This window comes from Elgaria multicarinata, chromosome 5 (assembly GCF_023053635.1).
Source record: "Elgaria multicarinata webbii isolate HBS135686 ecotype San Diego chromosome 5, rElgMul1.1.pri, whole genome shotgun sequence".
NCBI lineage: Eukaryota > Metazoa > Chordata > Lepidosauria > Squamata > Anguidae > Elgaria > Elgaria multicarinata.
Window position 1 is genome coordinate 115,580,863 of NC_086175.1, and position 17,457 is coordinate 115,598,319.

Sequence of the window (17,457 nt, forward strand, 5' to 3'; positions counted from 1 at the left end):
TGGGCCCTACATGGCCCCAGAGGCATTCTTTGGAAGTAAAGATGGTGGGTAGCTGGAAGCTAGCACTTTGCTTTGAGTCAGTCCAGGCTGCCTGAAAAAGAAAAGAAGGGATCTCCATCATAATTGTTTGGTAAGCAGAGGCAGTGGTCGGAGGCAGCTTGAAGGTGGGGAGCATGGAGTGTCAGGGGAGATGTCCGGGGCAGGGTGGGGAAGGCAGAGGGGGCTAGCATATGGTAGGAAGCCATCGGGTCATGGGGAGACAGCATGGGGACAGCACATGAATGGGGAGGGCAGAGATTGGTGTGTGTGTGTGTGTGTGTGTGTTGTGTGGCCTTTTTGTCTGTGTGTTTTTTGAATAGGTGTGGCCCTCTATGGCAGCCATTTTGCGCTGGTGCCCGCAATACTTTCTTAATATTCAAAATGAGTTCACTGGCAGTGTCCCCTGATATACAAGAACAAGCCATATAGCCAGTCTTGACTAACTAAGTATCTGACTAACTCCTTAAAGAGACAAAGCAAGTGTTGCTTTTCTTTTTTCTTTTTCTTTTTAGAAAAAAATATAATCTTCCTTCTTACAGCAGTCTGTCATTAAGGTTTTCAGATTTCTCTCTCCTGCAAACTCTCATTCAGGAACTGGAGTCTGCGATGTAGTTAACATCCGCAATGAACTAATAATTATTTTCAAGCTACAACATTCAGGCATAAACACGCCTGCTTATAAATCAGTAGATTCCTTCTGGTTTAAAATAAATTGCTGGAAGGCAGATGCATTATAATTCCAGACTGGGTTTTTAATAGCAACTTATATTTTATAAGTGACTAGAAAGAAGCAGAGATAAACATGTCTGTCAATTATAATGATAATAATAATAAACCTTTCACTTTGAAAGACTCCAATGTTTTTACAATGTGCATATATAGAGAGAGGGGGGGAGGGAGAGAGAATTGCTGCTGAAAAGCACTGGTGGTTTTCTGCAGCAGAGATCTACAGCCGTGCATAGAGAGCAGTTGCTCGCCAACTGGCATAGATTGGCAGCCAGGACAGGTGGCTAAACAATTCCCCCAAGTCTGTTTAGACACAAATACCTCTCCCAGTCTACAGCTTTTCTGAAAGTTATAGAAGATGAGGTGATAGACTGTACCACTTCTGGACTGTACCACTTCAGGCTGTTCATGCTTCCATGTGTTATGTATTTATTTCTTAAAAAGCACCGCACAGATATTAGCAGATAAGACAACACCCCACCCCACCCACCCCGGCAGGCTCGTGCTCTGATAGATGGGAGACAAAAGGAATAAGGAGTGAGGAAGGAAGAGGAAAGCAGGCATTGGAGCAGCTTTTCCTGCACGGGCTGATGTTCAGGACCTGGTTGGTCTCTCCCCCTTACCTTTGCCATAGTGTACCTACATCCCTGGGCCTGTGGCGGAGATCAGTGTGTGCTCCCTTCATCTCTGCAGTCCCACAAATGCACAGATAATAATAATAATAATAATAATAATAATAATAATAATAATAATAATAATAATAATAATAAATATTTCTTACCCACCTCTCCATTTGATTGAGGCAGGGAACAGCAGTAAATATAAAATACATAAAACTTAATTAAACATAATATACATTGTTAAAACATCCTAAAATTCCACTGGATAGGCCTGCCGGAAGAGATCAGTCTTGATAGCTTTCTTGAATGTTAATAGACTGTCAAGTTGACGAGTCTCCTCCGGCAGGCCAGTCCACAGTCTGGGAGCAGCAGAAGAGAAGATCCTCTGGGTAATACCCGTCAGCCTAACTTTGACTGACTGAAGTAGATTCTTCCCAGAGGACCTAAGTGTGTGGGGCAGATTGTACGGGAGAAGGCGATCCCACAGGTAACCTGGACCCAAACCATGCAGACTCAAACTCCCTGCATGTAGAAAACTAGCACATCAGGGAGGAAGTTGTAGCATAGTCTTTTTCCTGCTGGTATGGGAGGATTTTGTTTGTTTTGTACTTAGGAGATAATTAAAAATGTTGCTTCCCACCTGCAATCTGAAGTAGTATGGCCCAGGATTCTAATACCTCAGTCAGCTTTTACATTTTGTACCATATGGGCCTGGCTAACACATGCAGCAGAACAAGGTGGTAGGAACCTGAGGTAGTAGAGATGCCATTTTTTAATGCACTGGTACGTTGTCAGCTGCATGGGCCGCAGCATGTGTCTGGGCCCAATTCAAGCTCTTGTTCCTAACCTTTAAAGCCCTAAATGGCTTGGACCCAAGATATCTGGAGGATTTGTCTCTGTTGGCACAAGCCTATTCACACACTGTGATCATCAGGAGAGGACTTTTGTGTGAATCTTTGTCTTGTGAAGTATGGGTCAGGCTTTTTCCTCAGTGGTGCCCAGAATACAGAGTGCTGGCCCTACCATTGGGCCAAGTGAGGCAACCTGCCCAGGCAGCTGATTTTGAGTATCATGAAAGCAAGGTCAGCAGATTGTTAATTTTTAGTGTTATTGTTGTTGTTGTTTATTCCCAAGGAGTGATACTTGTGGGATTTTTTTTGCCTCAAGTGCCAAAATAACCATTTTTGGGTACTATACATCTTGGCTATGGGATGGGGCACATTTGCTGATCCACCTCAGGCAGCAAAATATCTTGGACTAGCCCTGCCAGGTGGCTTGGTTCTTCTCCCACAATACATTCAGATAGAAGATTTAAGACCATTCTACATGTACAGGTGTTTTGTGTGTTATGGGATGGCTTATGGCCTTGCTGCCACTGGGTTTTTTTGTTTTTGTTTTTTAAACTGGTTACTGTTGCTTTTCTGTGCTATTGCTGCAATGGAAGAAATTTTATTTCTCTTGTTATATTTTTTTTATGGATTTCTTATTTTTTATTTCTTATTCTTTTTTTTCTCTTGTACATTTTATAGGATTGTAAGGCACTCTGAGGGGAACTGACGGTTGAGGTTGTACAACAGAATTGACCCAATAAATACAAATAAATGCTCCCTCACATAAAGAGCCAAACAAGCTAACATGCCAGGGGGACTAGCACAGTCTAATCCCTGCTGTGCTGTTTTTCTATTTGCAGGGAGGTTTTTTTCTTTCTTTTTTTAATGTAGAGGAGCATTTATCAATGCTGTACAACAGTCTATACTATAACCACAGGACTCTGCTACCACCTCCTTCAGCTGCATATGTAGACTCAGTCTTGTAGAATGAGTATTACTCTGATTTGGCAGAGGACTGCTTACTCGTCTTCTCTCCTGCCTCTCCTTACTGCCATGGATTAACATCCCCCCATGGAGAGGCTACAGGTCCCACTATGGGAATAGCTTCTACCATTGTCCACAGCATAGTGAGGAACTCCAGGAAGCAGCGCTTGAAGTTGAAGTGAATATTTGAGGCGTCAGATTGCTCTGATACAATGGCATACATGGTGGCGCAGATTTTGGAGGGCCCTTGAGCAAGATCTTCTCTCTGGCCTTCCTTCTTCTCACATCAGTCCGTTGGTTTCTGTCCACCACTCTGCCGCAAAGATCATCTTCTTGGCTCACCGCTCTGACCATGTTACTCCGCTTCTGAAATCTCTTCATTGGCTTCCAATTCACTTCAGAATCCAACATAAACTTCTCCTGTTAACCTTCAAAGCTTTTCACGGTCTAGCTCCTTCCTATCTCTCCTCTCTCATCTCACACTATTGCCCCGCTCGTGCTCTTCGCTCCTCTGATGCCATGTTTCTCGCCTGCCCAAGGGCCTCTACTTCTCTTGCTTGGCTTCGTCCATTTTCTTCTGCTGCCCCTTACGCCTGGAACGCTCTTCCAGAACATTTGAGAACTACAAGTTCAACCGCAGCTTTTAAAGCTCAACTAAAAACTTTTCTTTTTCCTAAAGCTTTTAAAACTTGATGTTGTGCGGACTTTATACTGTTAGTTTTACCCTACCCTGTGCCTGCTTACCCTACCCTGTGCCTGTTGGCATTCTCTTCCCCTCCTTATTGTTTTACTATGATTTTATTAGATTGTAAGCCTATGCGGCAGGGTCTTGCTATTTACTGTTTTACTCTGTACAGCACCATGTACATTGATGGTGCTATATAAATAAATAAATAAATAAATAAATAATAATAATAATAGTGGGCCCTCTTCCCTGAGTAGGCTCACCACCTCCTTCTCACTGCTCTTGCTGCTACCCATTCACTGGTCTCTTCGTCTGTGCCTACTTCTTTCCACCTCTCAGAGGAAGAAGACAAAGCGTGGGGAGTTTACTTGTTCTATTTCAGCCAGCCCTGTTTTCTCAGTGAGGACCTGGCATGGTTGAGTACTGTGAGGTCTGGTTCACACTGAGGACTTGAGTAAGTCAAGTTCAGTAGATTCTGACCAAGCAGGAGTCAGGTTTCCAAGAGAAACAGAAAATAGAGCAGCACCACGGAGAGCTCAGGCCCAGCATTGGGCAAAAGGTGGGATACAAATAAATATTATAATAATGATGATGATGATGATGTTGGGGTTGGAAGCCAGACAAGTTGCCTGCATGTTGCTCCAACAGGCAGCAGATTGTGATTGAGCCTTAAGAATTAGTTTGGCTTCCTTTAGGCTGGTTATCCCTGGCTCTCTATTAACCAAGGCCTTCTCCCTTAAAGGTCTGTTTCAGCAGCCCTGGGCTGTGACGACACGGAAGTGGCTGTGGTGTGGTGATACCTTCGTGGCTAGAATCCTCAGGAGCAGGTCCCTGGGTGTCCTGGCAAAATAAATCCTAAGAAAATAGGAACTTAATAACACCCTTCAGTAATCAAAACTCCCTGATCCATTAGGTCAGGAGCCTTGTCCTATGAAAACGAGGGGGCGGGGTCCTATGCCACAACATTGCTTCGCCTTCACCTTTCTTCTCTTGCTGCTCACTCACAGGGACAGTGCAGGTGAACAGGGACCAACAGCAAAGAAGAAGCAGGTCCAGGAGGCTCCAGGATTGGCAATGGGCCACTTGCTGAAGCACAGGCCTTAGCAGGTGCTCAACTATCCTGGACCTTCTGTAGCTCCATAACATCTCACTTCACAACTTTGGTGTGGTTTCAGTCCGGACCTGAAATCTTTGACTATAGATCATGTGTAATGGCCAACAAGTGTTGGCATTCCCAAGAGGCTTTTGAGACAGTGTGTAATGGCAGCTAGTGATGGATTTCCTGTGCTGGCCAGAGGAGAGACAGAACTTGCTCTTGGGAACCTCTGATACTCTCTCAATCAAAGTTTTGTTTTATTAGGAACTGAGAAGGTAAAATATCTGGGAGATGAAGGATTCAAAACAGCAGACAACAAAAGATAAAAAATAGGGAGCCCACTGGGTATTCTCTCTTTTTGCCAGTGAGAGATTGGACTTCTTCTAGACACAGCGCCGTTCCTCCCAAAAGGTGATGTGACTCTCTGTGAGGGAAAACAAAACACTACGTGAAAGAAATGTTAAAGGTCTGACTCAGAACAAGTGAAGCAAGGGAATTTCTCTCTCACTGTGGCTGCATGCTGTCATCTTTCTTGCTGTGTTTGTATGCATTTGCCAGAATTTAATTTGCTTCCTCAAGACTCTCATGCTATTAGTTATAGCTGAGATGTTTCTCTGGGGAGCCACATAATTTCATTTAGTGGCTGGGTTTCAGAATTAGATGTAGCTCTCTCTCCATCAGCTTTCTGATAAGTTGCATCAATCAGGTTTCAATGGACTTAGATGATCTAATTCCACCAGGTGGAGTTAGTTATTGTGAGGTAAAGCTAAATGACCACATATCTCTTGGCCTTTTCTGTTCCCTGAACCTGGGTAAATAATTAGTCTCTACTGGATTATAATAATTATTATCTTTTGCCTCTTTCTATCTCTGTTACTAATTTGGTAATAGAAATTAATGTGACCACTGCTTAAATACAGCCACATGCTGAGATGAAACCACGGCATTTTGATTTCGTTCCAACACAGCTTTAAAAAAATACAGACCATTTGGTGGGCAGAAAAAAAGGACGAATAGAAATTTGCTTTTTTTCCTGTTCCATTCCTCTCTGGTTTGTTATGGAAGCCTATTACAGAATTTTTTAATCATTTCTGGATGATCATTTCTGCCAAGCAAAACCCACCACAGAGTTATTTTTCATGGCTGTTTTCATGTAGTGAAATTGTATTCTGAATTCACTCCTTTATGTTGAGGTTCAGTACTGGAACATGATTTGGAATTAACCTTTGTCAGGATTTGGTAACTACCAGTTCACCCATATGAAGAAGTACTCAGAAAACAGCATCTCATCGATACTACATTTAATTTAATTTATTTATCTGAGGTAAATTAGGGCCATTCCCCCACAAGTCAGCTTCTAATACATAAAAACACAATATATATCATCAACATTCAAATATATTAGTAAAATAAAATTATCAAAAAAGGCAATATCACTAAGAATAGCAATGTCCAGCCTGGTGTATCAATTAGGGTTAATTAATTAATTGAAATAGTTAAAATTATTTAGCATCAAGTTAGCAAGCAGCACAGTGAAATCTTCCTAAGAAAAGATGGTTCTAAGAAAATGGAACTTTAATTGCTTCCTTGTAGTGCAAGGCCTCTGTGATCATTCTGACTTGCTGGTTCCCTGTAACTGGACCTGAACTCAAATGGGCTTCACATGGCCTGCGACTGCATTCCCCCCCTTCCCCCCGTCCTGCTCAGGGTGGCCTGAGTGCAAATAACATAGAATGTGCAGAAGTTCTTGTTGGCAACTCTGGCTGTGATTACTCAGTCATGCATTCATCTGCATATGCTCAGTGGTATTCATCTTTATTACTTCCTGTGCTCCAAGGGTTCCAAGCAGATTGCTGGATTGAACCATGTCTCAGATTAAACCCTGATTCACATAAATACGTTAAAAAAAAAAAAAGAACACAAGAGAGAATGAGTTAATTAGAATAATTTTAAACTACCCCCTTATAATCTTGGTAAGATCACTACACCTGTTTGGCAACAATAAAATACAGGTTTACACTAATTATCTGTGTCTAGTCATTCTGTGCATGCATGCAATTTCCATCCCAATATTTACATCGAAGCCAAATTTAATCTTAAACCAGTGTACCCTTTGTTTGCATTTTCTCCTCTGCATCTCAGTTGAGGCAATTGATGCTCCAAAGTCCTTTTCTTTAAATGCAAGATCAAATCTTTTTTGTTTTGGACAGTAGATTGACTTTAATACGTAGGACATTAGAAGTAAGCCTGACTTCACAATTATTTGATATAATTTAGATGCAAATTAGGACTTCATATTCTGGCTGTCATATGCGTTATTCCTCTTGGTTAGCTTAGCTGCAGCTCATTACATTTCATCAGAGTACAGTGTTGTCCCTCTCAAGGTCATTTCAGTATTGTCTTTTTGATTGAATTCCTGCTTCCCAGTCAATTTATACTGTACATACTTGGGACAGAGTGTGATTGAAGTCAGTGGAATATTTTCCATTTACAGCAGTACAAAGTGTGCATCAGTGTCACAATGAAGGACCATTTTTTCATGCTTTCAGTTACTAAGATGAACACAGGGCCCATTCCAACATAAGCCCAAGATTCTGAAGTTTTCTTTCCTTATTTTATTTAAGAAATGTATATGAATGGGTCCTAGTAGTCCTGCTCTTTCCCCACTTTTTTTTGACCTTCAGTCCCCTCACTACAGAGAGGCTCATGATTAATGCAAATGTGGCTCATGCCTCCTCTGAAATTTGTATGCAGCACAGCTCCCTCCCCTCCCTCACATGCCCTGATTGGCCACCATTCCCCACTAGTGGTGACAGCCTAACCACACGGCTGCACCCAGGGCCCGCTTTCACACCACAGTGATTGGCCAAGCGGGGCTGTCTGCCACCCTGCTGACAGAGGCCTGCCTATTTGGGTGTGGAGGAAATTAATTGCTATTAAAGCTCAAGCTTTGAACTTTTTCAAACTTTCAAAATTGTCTGCATGTCTACACTGCTATAACTCCAGTTCAAAACAAAAAAGAGTAAATTCGGTCTGATAGATCCAGAGTAATAAGCCTTACGCTACCGTATTCTTATATAAGACTCCCAAATTTTGATGAGAACAAAATATTAAGAAAGGCTTTTCCTTATAATAATAGCCCATTGCTGTGAATGCCTGGGTGTAGATGACATACTGCCGCCCAGAACAACCTGCAGCACCCACGGGCATCATGTTGCAGATCCAACCCTCGCTTGGCGGGTATCGTATCTTGTAAACCAGACTTACATAGGTTATGTGAGTTTTAAAACAGACCATTGGTTATGCGAGGGTTGCATATTCAAAATGGCGGCTGCATACACCACAGCTTAACCTCATTCTGCCTGAGGATAATGGGACTTGCAGTTGAACCCATCCAGAGGGCACCAGCTTGGGGAAGGCTCCATTAGAATATCGAATATTTCCATTTCTTATTATGTTTCCTGTAACCTGCTCAAGGGGTCAGATCCAGTACATAGGGTGCTAGTCACCCCTCTCTATACTGGCAGATAAAGTCAGAGAAATTGAACATTTAAAATCCTTCTTGCTTGACAGCCCCCCCCCACCTACAGACACATGCACATATTAACATGTAGTAGTTTAGTTGTACCAGTTTTATAAGGAAGCCAGGGCCAGCCCTACCATCATTGTTTATTTATTTATTTAATTTATATCCCACCTTTCTGCCAAAAAGGTACTCAAGGCAGCTAACAATAAAAACCCTTAGAGAAGCCATTTTTAGCCGTGTTACACCCCATCCCTGGATTTCACATCCCCTAGTTTTCATTTGATATATGTGGTTGCATTAATCATTTGCTGTTTGGAGGTCTGCGCATCATGTTTTTTATTGTCTTTCAGCAGCCAATCAATCCATCAATTCCTTTTGTGAATCCTGTTGTATTCATAGCAAGCTATTGCTGGTATTAGCATTAGTATTAGTATCCTGCCTTTTGCCCAATACTGGGCCTCAAGGCAGCCTTACAAAATTTAAAACATATACATTTTAAAACCTATGAATAGAAATATACAAAAGTTAAAAAATATATCTCAATATTAAAACATTTTAAATACATGACAACACAGAAGCCTGCATTTTATGTTCTCAGTCCCCCAAAAGTTGTTGCAACTGGGGGTGGGTTGGCTCTGGTAGAATTTTGTATTGTTCCCAGTTTTGGGCGTTGTTGTTTTTTTAAAAAAACTTTCATAAATTACACATATAACATTTATTTCATCGTTACCTATAAAATGTTTTGGATGTTAGGAGATTGGATAGGTTTCTGCAATGTGTGATGGTTATGATAAACACAGCTTTATTTATTTTCCGTAGCTTGCATCCTAACAACTCTCCTGTGAACTGAACTGAGTTTTGTTCTTGCAGTGGGATTTTACTCCCCCCCCCCCCCGCTTTCGCTCTGCAGGGCCTCCCCCCATCTGCTTTTAAGTGTTTGTGGGACTCTTGGTAATGGTATGGGATATATGGTGGAGGGCTGCAGACAAAGGGCAGAGCAATCGCCTACTCCCTTGCACTAATAGAAGAGCAACTTAGGATCCAGGCCTATGTTTCCAGTGCAAATCCCTTTCTCCAAATTGATAGGAATAATTCCATTACCTGCTCATGCTATGATTCTCTTGAAACCCCAAAGCTACCCAGGAGACAGTTTTAGGCTGTTTGATGTGACCTTGAAGCCAAATGAGAATATTGCTGCAGCGTTTCTTTTCTTGGGTGTGAAAACTGAAGCAGTTTCTCCTGCTGTGAGCCTCCATGCTATCTGGACTAGGCTTGTGTGCTATGTGCTGGAAAGCACTGCATTTGTTAGTAAATTAATAACCCTTCTCCAGGCTTCCCCTGAAATGTCCTAACACTTAGAAAATAATTGTGGTGTGTGTGTGGGATGAAACTATATATAATGTGTCTATCTAACAGCAGCAATAGGATTGATCTTTTCACCCCATTAAGGTTCTTCTCACTTTCTGGACCTCTGACTTCTATCCCAAAGGAGACTTTTTTTTGTCTTTTCCAGTGACTCCAATATTTGGAATGGGACAGCCCTGCCTCGTGGGGCAAGTTTTCCCCAGTATTCATTTACTCCACTGGAATAAGACTGGGGAAGATGGGAGGAGGGAGCCTGTTAGATTTTTTTAACCACTGTACTTAATTTGTATTAGATAAGGGTCCCCAACATGGTGCCGATGGGCACCTCCAGTGGCATCCATTCAGCTCTTCACTCCCTGTTCCTTTCAAAAATAAAAACATTATTTTTAAAAAAATGGGGAAAAAAACATTATGGTGCCAGGCTCTCCTTCCTGTTCCTGAACCCACTGCTGATCAGCTGTTCAGCAGACAGAAAAAGAAAGCAAGGCAAAGGGGTAGGAGGAAGAGAAGGAGTGAGGCTAGTGGCTAGCAGCAGGGAGAAGCAGGGACGTAAAGACGTGGTGTGGAGAGAAAGAGCAAGGCTAGGGGATGTGAGTAGAGAGAAACAGCAAGACGAAGGGGTCAGTGGGAGAGAAAGAGCAAGGCTGGGGGCTAGGAAGGGAGAGTAAGAAGAAGGAAAGGGACGAGGAAGAGAGAGAAATAGCAAGGAAAGGGGTTGTGGGAGAGAAAGAATGAGGCCACAGGCTGGGAATGAGAGAGAAGGGAAAAGGTTTGTGTGGACAGAAAAAGATTGGGGGGGGCAGGAAGCAACTCTTTCCATTACTCTCTCTCTCTCCCCGCCAGTCTGTAGCCTTGCTATTTCTTTCTCCCCGGCCCCAATTAGCCGGGCTCCCATGGCAGCCATTATCTGACTACTAGCCACATCCTCCATGGGAGCCATTTTGTCATGGTGTCCACAGCAGTTTCTCAAATTCCCAAATGTGTCCATGGGTCCAGCAAGTTTGGAGACCTCTGGTCTTTGCAGTGACTTTAGCAACACTGGCTTGGATTCCCCACGAGCTTGACAAACCAGCAGAAGACTATGCATGCTGCTTCTCCCTCTTTATTTCTTTAGAAAATACGTACATATCACAATTACAAATATGAGCTGCCATGTGCAGCTCTCTAATATAGCACATTATTACTACTATTATAAATTTGTATCCTATCCTACCTGCATGGAGTTCACAGTGGCATATGTGGCTGTTATCCCGTTTTATCCCATTGCTCCAATTATTTGAGCAGAGCACATAGGCGGTAAATCTTTTCTAGTTCAGTCTCTGTTTCTCACTGGCACTGATTATTCAGAATTAGTTGTTTGGTATTCTCCCTGCGTTAAAGCTGGTTTAATGCGCTTTCTGTCTCCAGTAAACACAAATAGTGCCAGCGATAAGTATTCAGAAATCTGAACTTGCCTCTTATGATCTGGCTGGTAGCTGATTATTTCATAATTGAAAATGTAATAATCTTGGGGGGTGGAAGTGAAGTTAGGATGCAGGTGGCAGGCAGGTAAAGCTGCTCAGAGGTTCTTGTTAGAATAAGGGGCATTGGTCATTGACAATTGTATTCTTTTCATGAAAGATGCGCAGAAGAAATCTGTAACGGTGCTCGGTTTGAGGACGATAGTGGTGGCCAAGTTATTATACACCCTGTGAATGCAGCTTGGTGAAGGCAAGGTTTATTTATTTATTTTATTACATTTATATACCGCCCCACAGCTGAAGCTCTCTGGGCGGTTTACAACAATTAAAAATAGTAAACATTAAAAGTATACCAAAATTTAAAAAAACATAAAAACAGTGTAAAAACAACAGTATCCATTTAAAAACAACAATTCTGGGGTCCATTAAAAACAAACTTAATGTTGTTAAATGCTGTTAAAATGCCTGGGAGAAGAGCTGGCACTGAAAAGATAACAATGTTGGTGCCAGGCGAGCCTCATTGGGAAGATCATTCCACAGTCGAGGGGCAACCACTGAGAAGGCCCTCTCCCTTGTTGCCATCCTCCGAGCTTCCCTTGGAGTAGGCACTCGGAGGAGGACCTTAGATGTTGAGCGCAGGTTCATGTTGGGAGAGGCGTTCCATCAGGTATTGTGGTCCCAAGCCATGGTTGTAGGAAAAGGGGGAGGGTTATGTCTGGAATACAGGTTTGGACTGGGAACTGCTGCTAGATCCTACCTGCTTCTCTCTGGAACCCACCTCCTAAGCATGGAAGTGTGCATGGCCAGGGACTTTGGGAACTGGCTTTGTGGGTCATCTGTAAGGTAGCTGTGTGAACCTGCCCACATGTTGTGATCAACATTTGAGGAGCTGCTCCATGTTCTGCCTCACATCAGAGCTGGTTTAATTGTTACTACAAGTAGCACATTTTCATTAGTTGTCTCCAGATTATGTTGCTCCTCATCCAGCCTTGTCTCTCTGCTCTTCTTGGGGACAAACTTTTCAGACTGGAATGGGGGTTCACCTCACTCAGTGTTTGGACTACAACTCCTATCAACCCCAGACAGCAAGACCAATGGTCGGGAATGATAAGAGTTGTAGTCCAGAACATCTAGAGAACATCACCAGGTTGGGGGAGGCTGGTCTAAGCAAGTATACAGTTAAAATTTGAGGTCCAGTGTGAATTCATCACTTTTTTTCCCCTGCAGAGGAAAAAATGCATCAGAATTCAAAATACTCTGTGCTGTGTGGGAAAGATCTGTCAGCAGGAAATAATAATAATAATAATAATAATAATAATAATAATAATAATTTTATTAATTACCCGCCTCTCCCTCTGGATCAAGGTGGGGAACAACACTAAATAAAATATAATACATAAAATTAGTTAAAAGAGCATATAAAACCAATACAATATTAAAATAACAATCACAACATCTTAAAGTTCTTAGGTTTAAAATTCATCTGGGTAGGCCTGCCAGAAGAGAATAGTCTTTACAGCTGTCTTAAACTCAGAGAGAGTAGAGAAAATGGAGATTGTAGAGAGTTGTCGAAGTTTGAGGAACTAATTGTTAAAAAAGAAATTGATAAGGGAGAAAATACAGTGACAAAAGGGTTAATGAGTGAAATATATAGAATATTACTTGAGAAAGGGTTGATGGATAGTGCAGGAAAATTGGTTTGGGAGACAGATTTGAAGGTACAGATAGGACAGCAGAGTTGGGAAGGACTATGGAGACAAAGAATGTTGAGAAATATGTCAGTAAGAATAAAAGAGAATTATTATAAAATTATATGGAGGTGGTACCTAATCCCGGTTAGATTAAATAAGATAAATAACCAACACTCAGCAAATTGTTGGAGAGGTTGTGGGGGAAAAGGAACGTATTTACATATGTGGTGGGAATGTAAATATGTGCAAAAGTTGTGGAAGATGGTGTTTTCGGAGATTGAAGAAATTGTTGGAATGAAGATAGAAGAAACACCAAGAGTTGCATTACTCTCACTATATGAAGATTTAAAATGTAGTAAAGAAATTAAGGAATTGATAACGAATTTGCTGACTGCAGCAAGGTTGATTGTAGCTAGGAACTGGAAGATTCAAGGTGATTATTGCATTGAAGAGTGGTATAAAGAAGTATGGGAGATTGCTGTTAATGATAAATTAACATGTAACATTAAAGTGAGAAGATGTATAGCAAAAACGAATGATTTTGAGGAAATTTGGAAAAAGTTCCTAATATTTGTGTTTTCTAAGGGAAGTGGGAAACCACCAGCAGAAGAGGTGTTAAGATTTTGGAAACAGGAATGATCCCGAAGGGAAGGGGGAGCACTTGTTATTATGTTGAATTATGTTGGATTATGTTATGATAAAGTATTATATGTTAATAATTACATGTTCAAGTAATTTGTTAGGTATTGGTATGTTAATTGTTATGTTGGTTTGTATTTTATGTAGTCAAAATAATAATAATAATAAAAAATAAACTCAGAGAGAGCATTAAGCTGACGAATCTCCTCCGGCAGGCCATTCCATAGTCTGGGGGAAGCAGAAGAAAAGGTCCTCTGGGTAACAGTTGCCAGCCTAGTTGTGGCTGACTGGAGTAAACCCTTCCCAGAGGACCTGAGTGTGCAGGGCGGATTGTATGGGAGATCAATTCCTGCCCATAGGTTTTTCCTTTAAAATCCAGATGGTTGATGTATCCATATCATGTCCATGTATAATCTTCCCCATTTTCTCTTGCAGTTTGGCTGTGATCGTAGCAAGGCTCTTGTGGACATCAGTGGCGAAAAAGGATTTCAGGCCTTTGTGTGTGATGCACTCTCTGTGCCAGTACGAAGTGGCTCATGTGATGCCTGTATCTCCATTGCGGTGATACACCATTTTTCAACAGTGGTATGTCAATCCCTTGCTGACAATTCTTGGAGTAGCGGCAGGTCATCTACATGATGCAGCTGCCATGTCGAAGCCATTCAGAGGCAAACCCCAGAAACTCTGCTGAAAAGAAGTAGGGCACTTACCCCAACTTTTTGGGCTGGGGAGGCGTGTCACAGCTGATGGCACTCCCTTATTGGTCGCAATTGGCTGCACAGGAAAGGGGGCGGACCTCTGGGAGCTCAGGAGAGACCCGTACGTCCCTGTAAATAAATTAAAAATGGGTGGGGGAGGAGATGAATGGGGCTGCACAGATACAGATAAAAAAGGGGGGAGGAACAGGCAGCCAGAGAGAGGAGAGGTGGTTTGGGCGCGTCATGTTCCTCTCTTTGTCCCCCTCTGGCTGCCTTGTTCCTCCTCCGTCCCCCGCCCACCCACCCCGGTGCTCAGCGCGGTGGCGATGGCAACTCTGCACTTGCGTTTCTTCCTGTGCAGATGCCGGGAAGGAGTGCAAATGTGGGAGCCGGAGGCCTTGCAGCGCCAACACAGCATCGTCAAGACGGGGGCCTGATCAAAGTATTGTCCACCTATCCCATTATTATCTACTTTGACTGGCAACAGCATTCAGAGGCCTCTGGTGGAGGTCTTTCCCGTTGCCTACTCATTGATTCTTTTACCTGGAGTTGCTGGGAATTGAACCAGGAAGCTTTTACATATGCTCTACCATTGATCTATGGTCTCTTGCCCACATCACTGAAGAGGCATAAAATAATACAGCAAGAAGGTAGACAGTGTGTTGGCACCTTACAAACTAAGGGTGCAACCCTATGCATGTTTAGGCAGACAAAAGTCCTACAACTGCCAGTATTCCCCACTTAGCCATGCTGCCTGAGGACTGCTGGCAGTTGTAGGACTTTTGTGCTAAACATGCGTAGGATCGCACTAGGCACATGGAGTATGGCCTTCTTGGGTACAAGAGGCAGATGTGTTGGACTGCAACTCCCAGAATCCCATCTGGGATTTGTAGTCCAACACATCTAGAAGACACCAGGTTGGGAAAAGCTGGCCTAGGTTATGGATTGCCTTTTTACTTTATTTCTTTATTTATTGCATTTCTTTACCGCCCAATCGCCGAAGCTCTCTGGGCGGATGGTTTCATAGGTTTCATAGACATACTCACACACACTGTAACTCTTAGGCACCCATTAAAATTGTTCTTATTAAGACATGCCTTCCAATAATGTGTTCACATCTATTATTATGGAGGCTTCCCTTTTTTATGCTTCCCATTTTGTAATGTTTGCTTGTTGGATCGTTTTTATTGTTTTCATTGAGTTTCAATGAGGTTGTAAGTTGAATTGCGGGCTCTGCTGCGGAGCCAAAAAGTGGGATATAAATACTTCAATAAATAAAGAGAGCAATACAGCTGCTCCTGATTTTATTAGGACACATCGGGGTTTTGGCTTTTTTGTGGGGTGTGTGTGTTTGTATTTACTGTACCAAGTTGTTGTCCTCACTTGTGGTCCTGCTACTGTTTGCCTACAGACTGACTTCATCTGCTTTTCCCTTGACTAGGAGAGAAGGCTGGCTACTCTCCGCGAGTTAGTCCGGCTGCTGCGGCCAGGTGGAAGGGCACTTGTTTATGTCTGGGCTATGGAACAGGAATACAACAAGCAGAAGTCTAAGTATCTGAAAGCCAAAAGAGCTAGCAATGGTAAGGTGGAGGAGATGGTCAGTGACACAGTAAAGGAAATGGGCAACAGTGCCTGCCAGGGTTCAGTGTATCCCAATGAGAGCTTTAGTCAATGTAAGGACCGGTGCTTCAGTGCAAACCAGACAGTTCATGCCAAGTTGCCTGTTCATACCAACAGAACCTCCTTTGACTCCCAAGACTTGTTGGTCCCTTGGCATCTGAAAGATGGCACGAAGAAGAAAGCAGGACAGGCCAAGTCACATGACTCTTTGGCTTGCTCCACAAACTCGCATGAACCTAGTCCTGTTTTCCATCGTTATTACCATGTCTTCTGTGAAGGCGAACTGGAATTGATCTGCAAAAGGCTGGATTGCATTAAAGTGCAAGAGAGTTACTACGACCAAGGAAACTGGTGTGTAGTTCTTGAAAAGCAGTGAAGTGTCAACGGTACCCTTTTGACATGAAGATTTATTCACAGTGGTGTTTCTATAAAATGGTATTCTGATGGCTTTTATTCCTGGCTTTCATTTATAAAATAAATACAGTTCATACGACCATCATTGGGATTTGTTGGTGCCAATTTGACTCCTTGAATTAGGATTTCATAGGTGAAAGTGCCAAATTGCCTGATTGGCATCAAGATATTAGACAGATATTTGAAAATGTCAGATTTTATATTGTTAAAAGTAGGATTTAGCTGTCAAGGTGCAGAAGCATATTTCATTTTTAATTTGTATACTACCTTTCTACATTGTGGTTCCCAAGGCAATTTTACGAGCCTTAGAAGTGAAAAAAACATACAGAAAAATATTTTTTAGTAGGGGTGCTCTGCAGGGATTCTGCAGGGCAAACAGTGGAGGCTGGTGGGCTCTGATTTTGGTGGGGCTGTGAATCCCTCCTGGGTTTTAGTCAGAACCAGCAATGGAGCCATCCAAGGTGATGAACCTATTTTGGGGCTAATTTGTAGTACCTTGGCTAGCTCTTTTAGAGTTCTGGCTGGTTGTGACTAAAATAGATTCACAGCCCCACCGAAATTGGAGCCACCAGCCGCCACTGGGGCAAATTTGACCTGCCTGGGGTCCCAATCCTGCCTTCTGGTGTTCCCCAGATTGCCCTACTCCCTTTCCTCTGATCAATTGGTGGGCTTCCTCACTTTTGCACTCATGGTAAAAGGCTGAAATGGCTCCCCTAAGGCTTAGCTACTGGTGGTGAGAGCTTTATGCTAAGCTATGCTGGTATGTTTGGTACTTTTGGTTCAAGCCACTACTGGAATGCAGCGCCCAAGAGCATCTCCAAAACTGAATTTGGCCCTTGGCCCAAAAGTGTTTGGTCACCCCTGATCTATACTGATTGCATCAAAGCAAAGCAAAGGCCTGTTGAAGGTACTCAATGCTTAAGGGGGCGAGGGGGAGGCTGGCCCCATTCTTCTGTCGCAACCCCGTCCCTCCCCATGCATTGGAAGGTGAAGATTTGCAGCAGGTGCTTGCTGTATGGATACAGGTTTCCCATGGGATTTAGGATCCTGATTGCGGGGAGCTT

At 42.7% G+C, this 17,457-nt stretch overlaps 1 protein-coding gene across 4 annotated transcripts in view; it reads left to right on the forward strand.

Annotated features, from left to right (window-relative positions):
- The window catches only part of ALKBH8 (alkB homolog 8, tRNA methyltransferase), a 66,516-nt gene extending 50,038 nt beyond the window's left edge, over window positions 1-16,478 (forward strand). For all 4 annotated transcript variants that reach the window (XM_063127092.1, XM_063127093.1, XM_063127094.1 and 1 more), the window contains 2 exons: window positions 14,097-14,246; window positions 15,801-16,478. In XM_063127092.1, coding sequence (XP_062983162.1) covers window positions 14,097-14,246; window positions 15,801-16,355 — 705 coding nt within the window. In that variant the 3' untranslated portion in view covers window positions 16,356-16,478. The remainder of the gene's footprint in view (window positions 1-14,096; window positions 14,247-15,800) is intronic.
- Window positions 16,479-17,457: the final 979 nt, after the last annotated feature.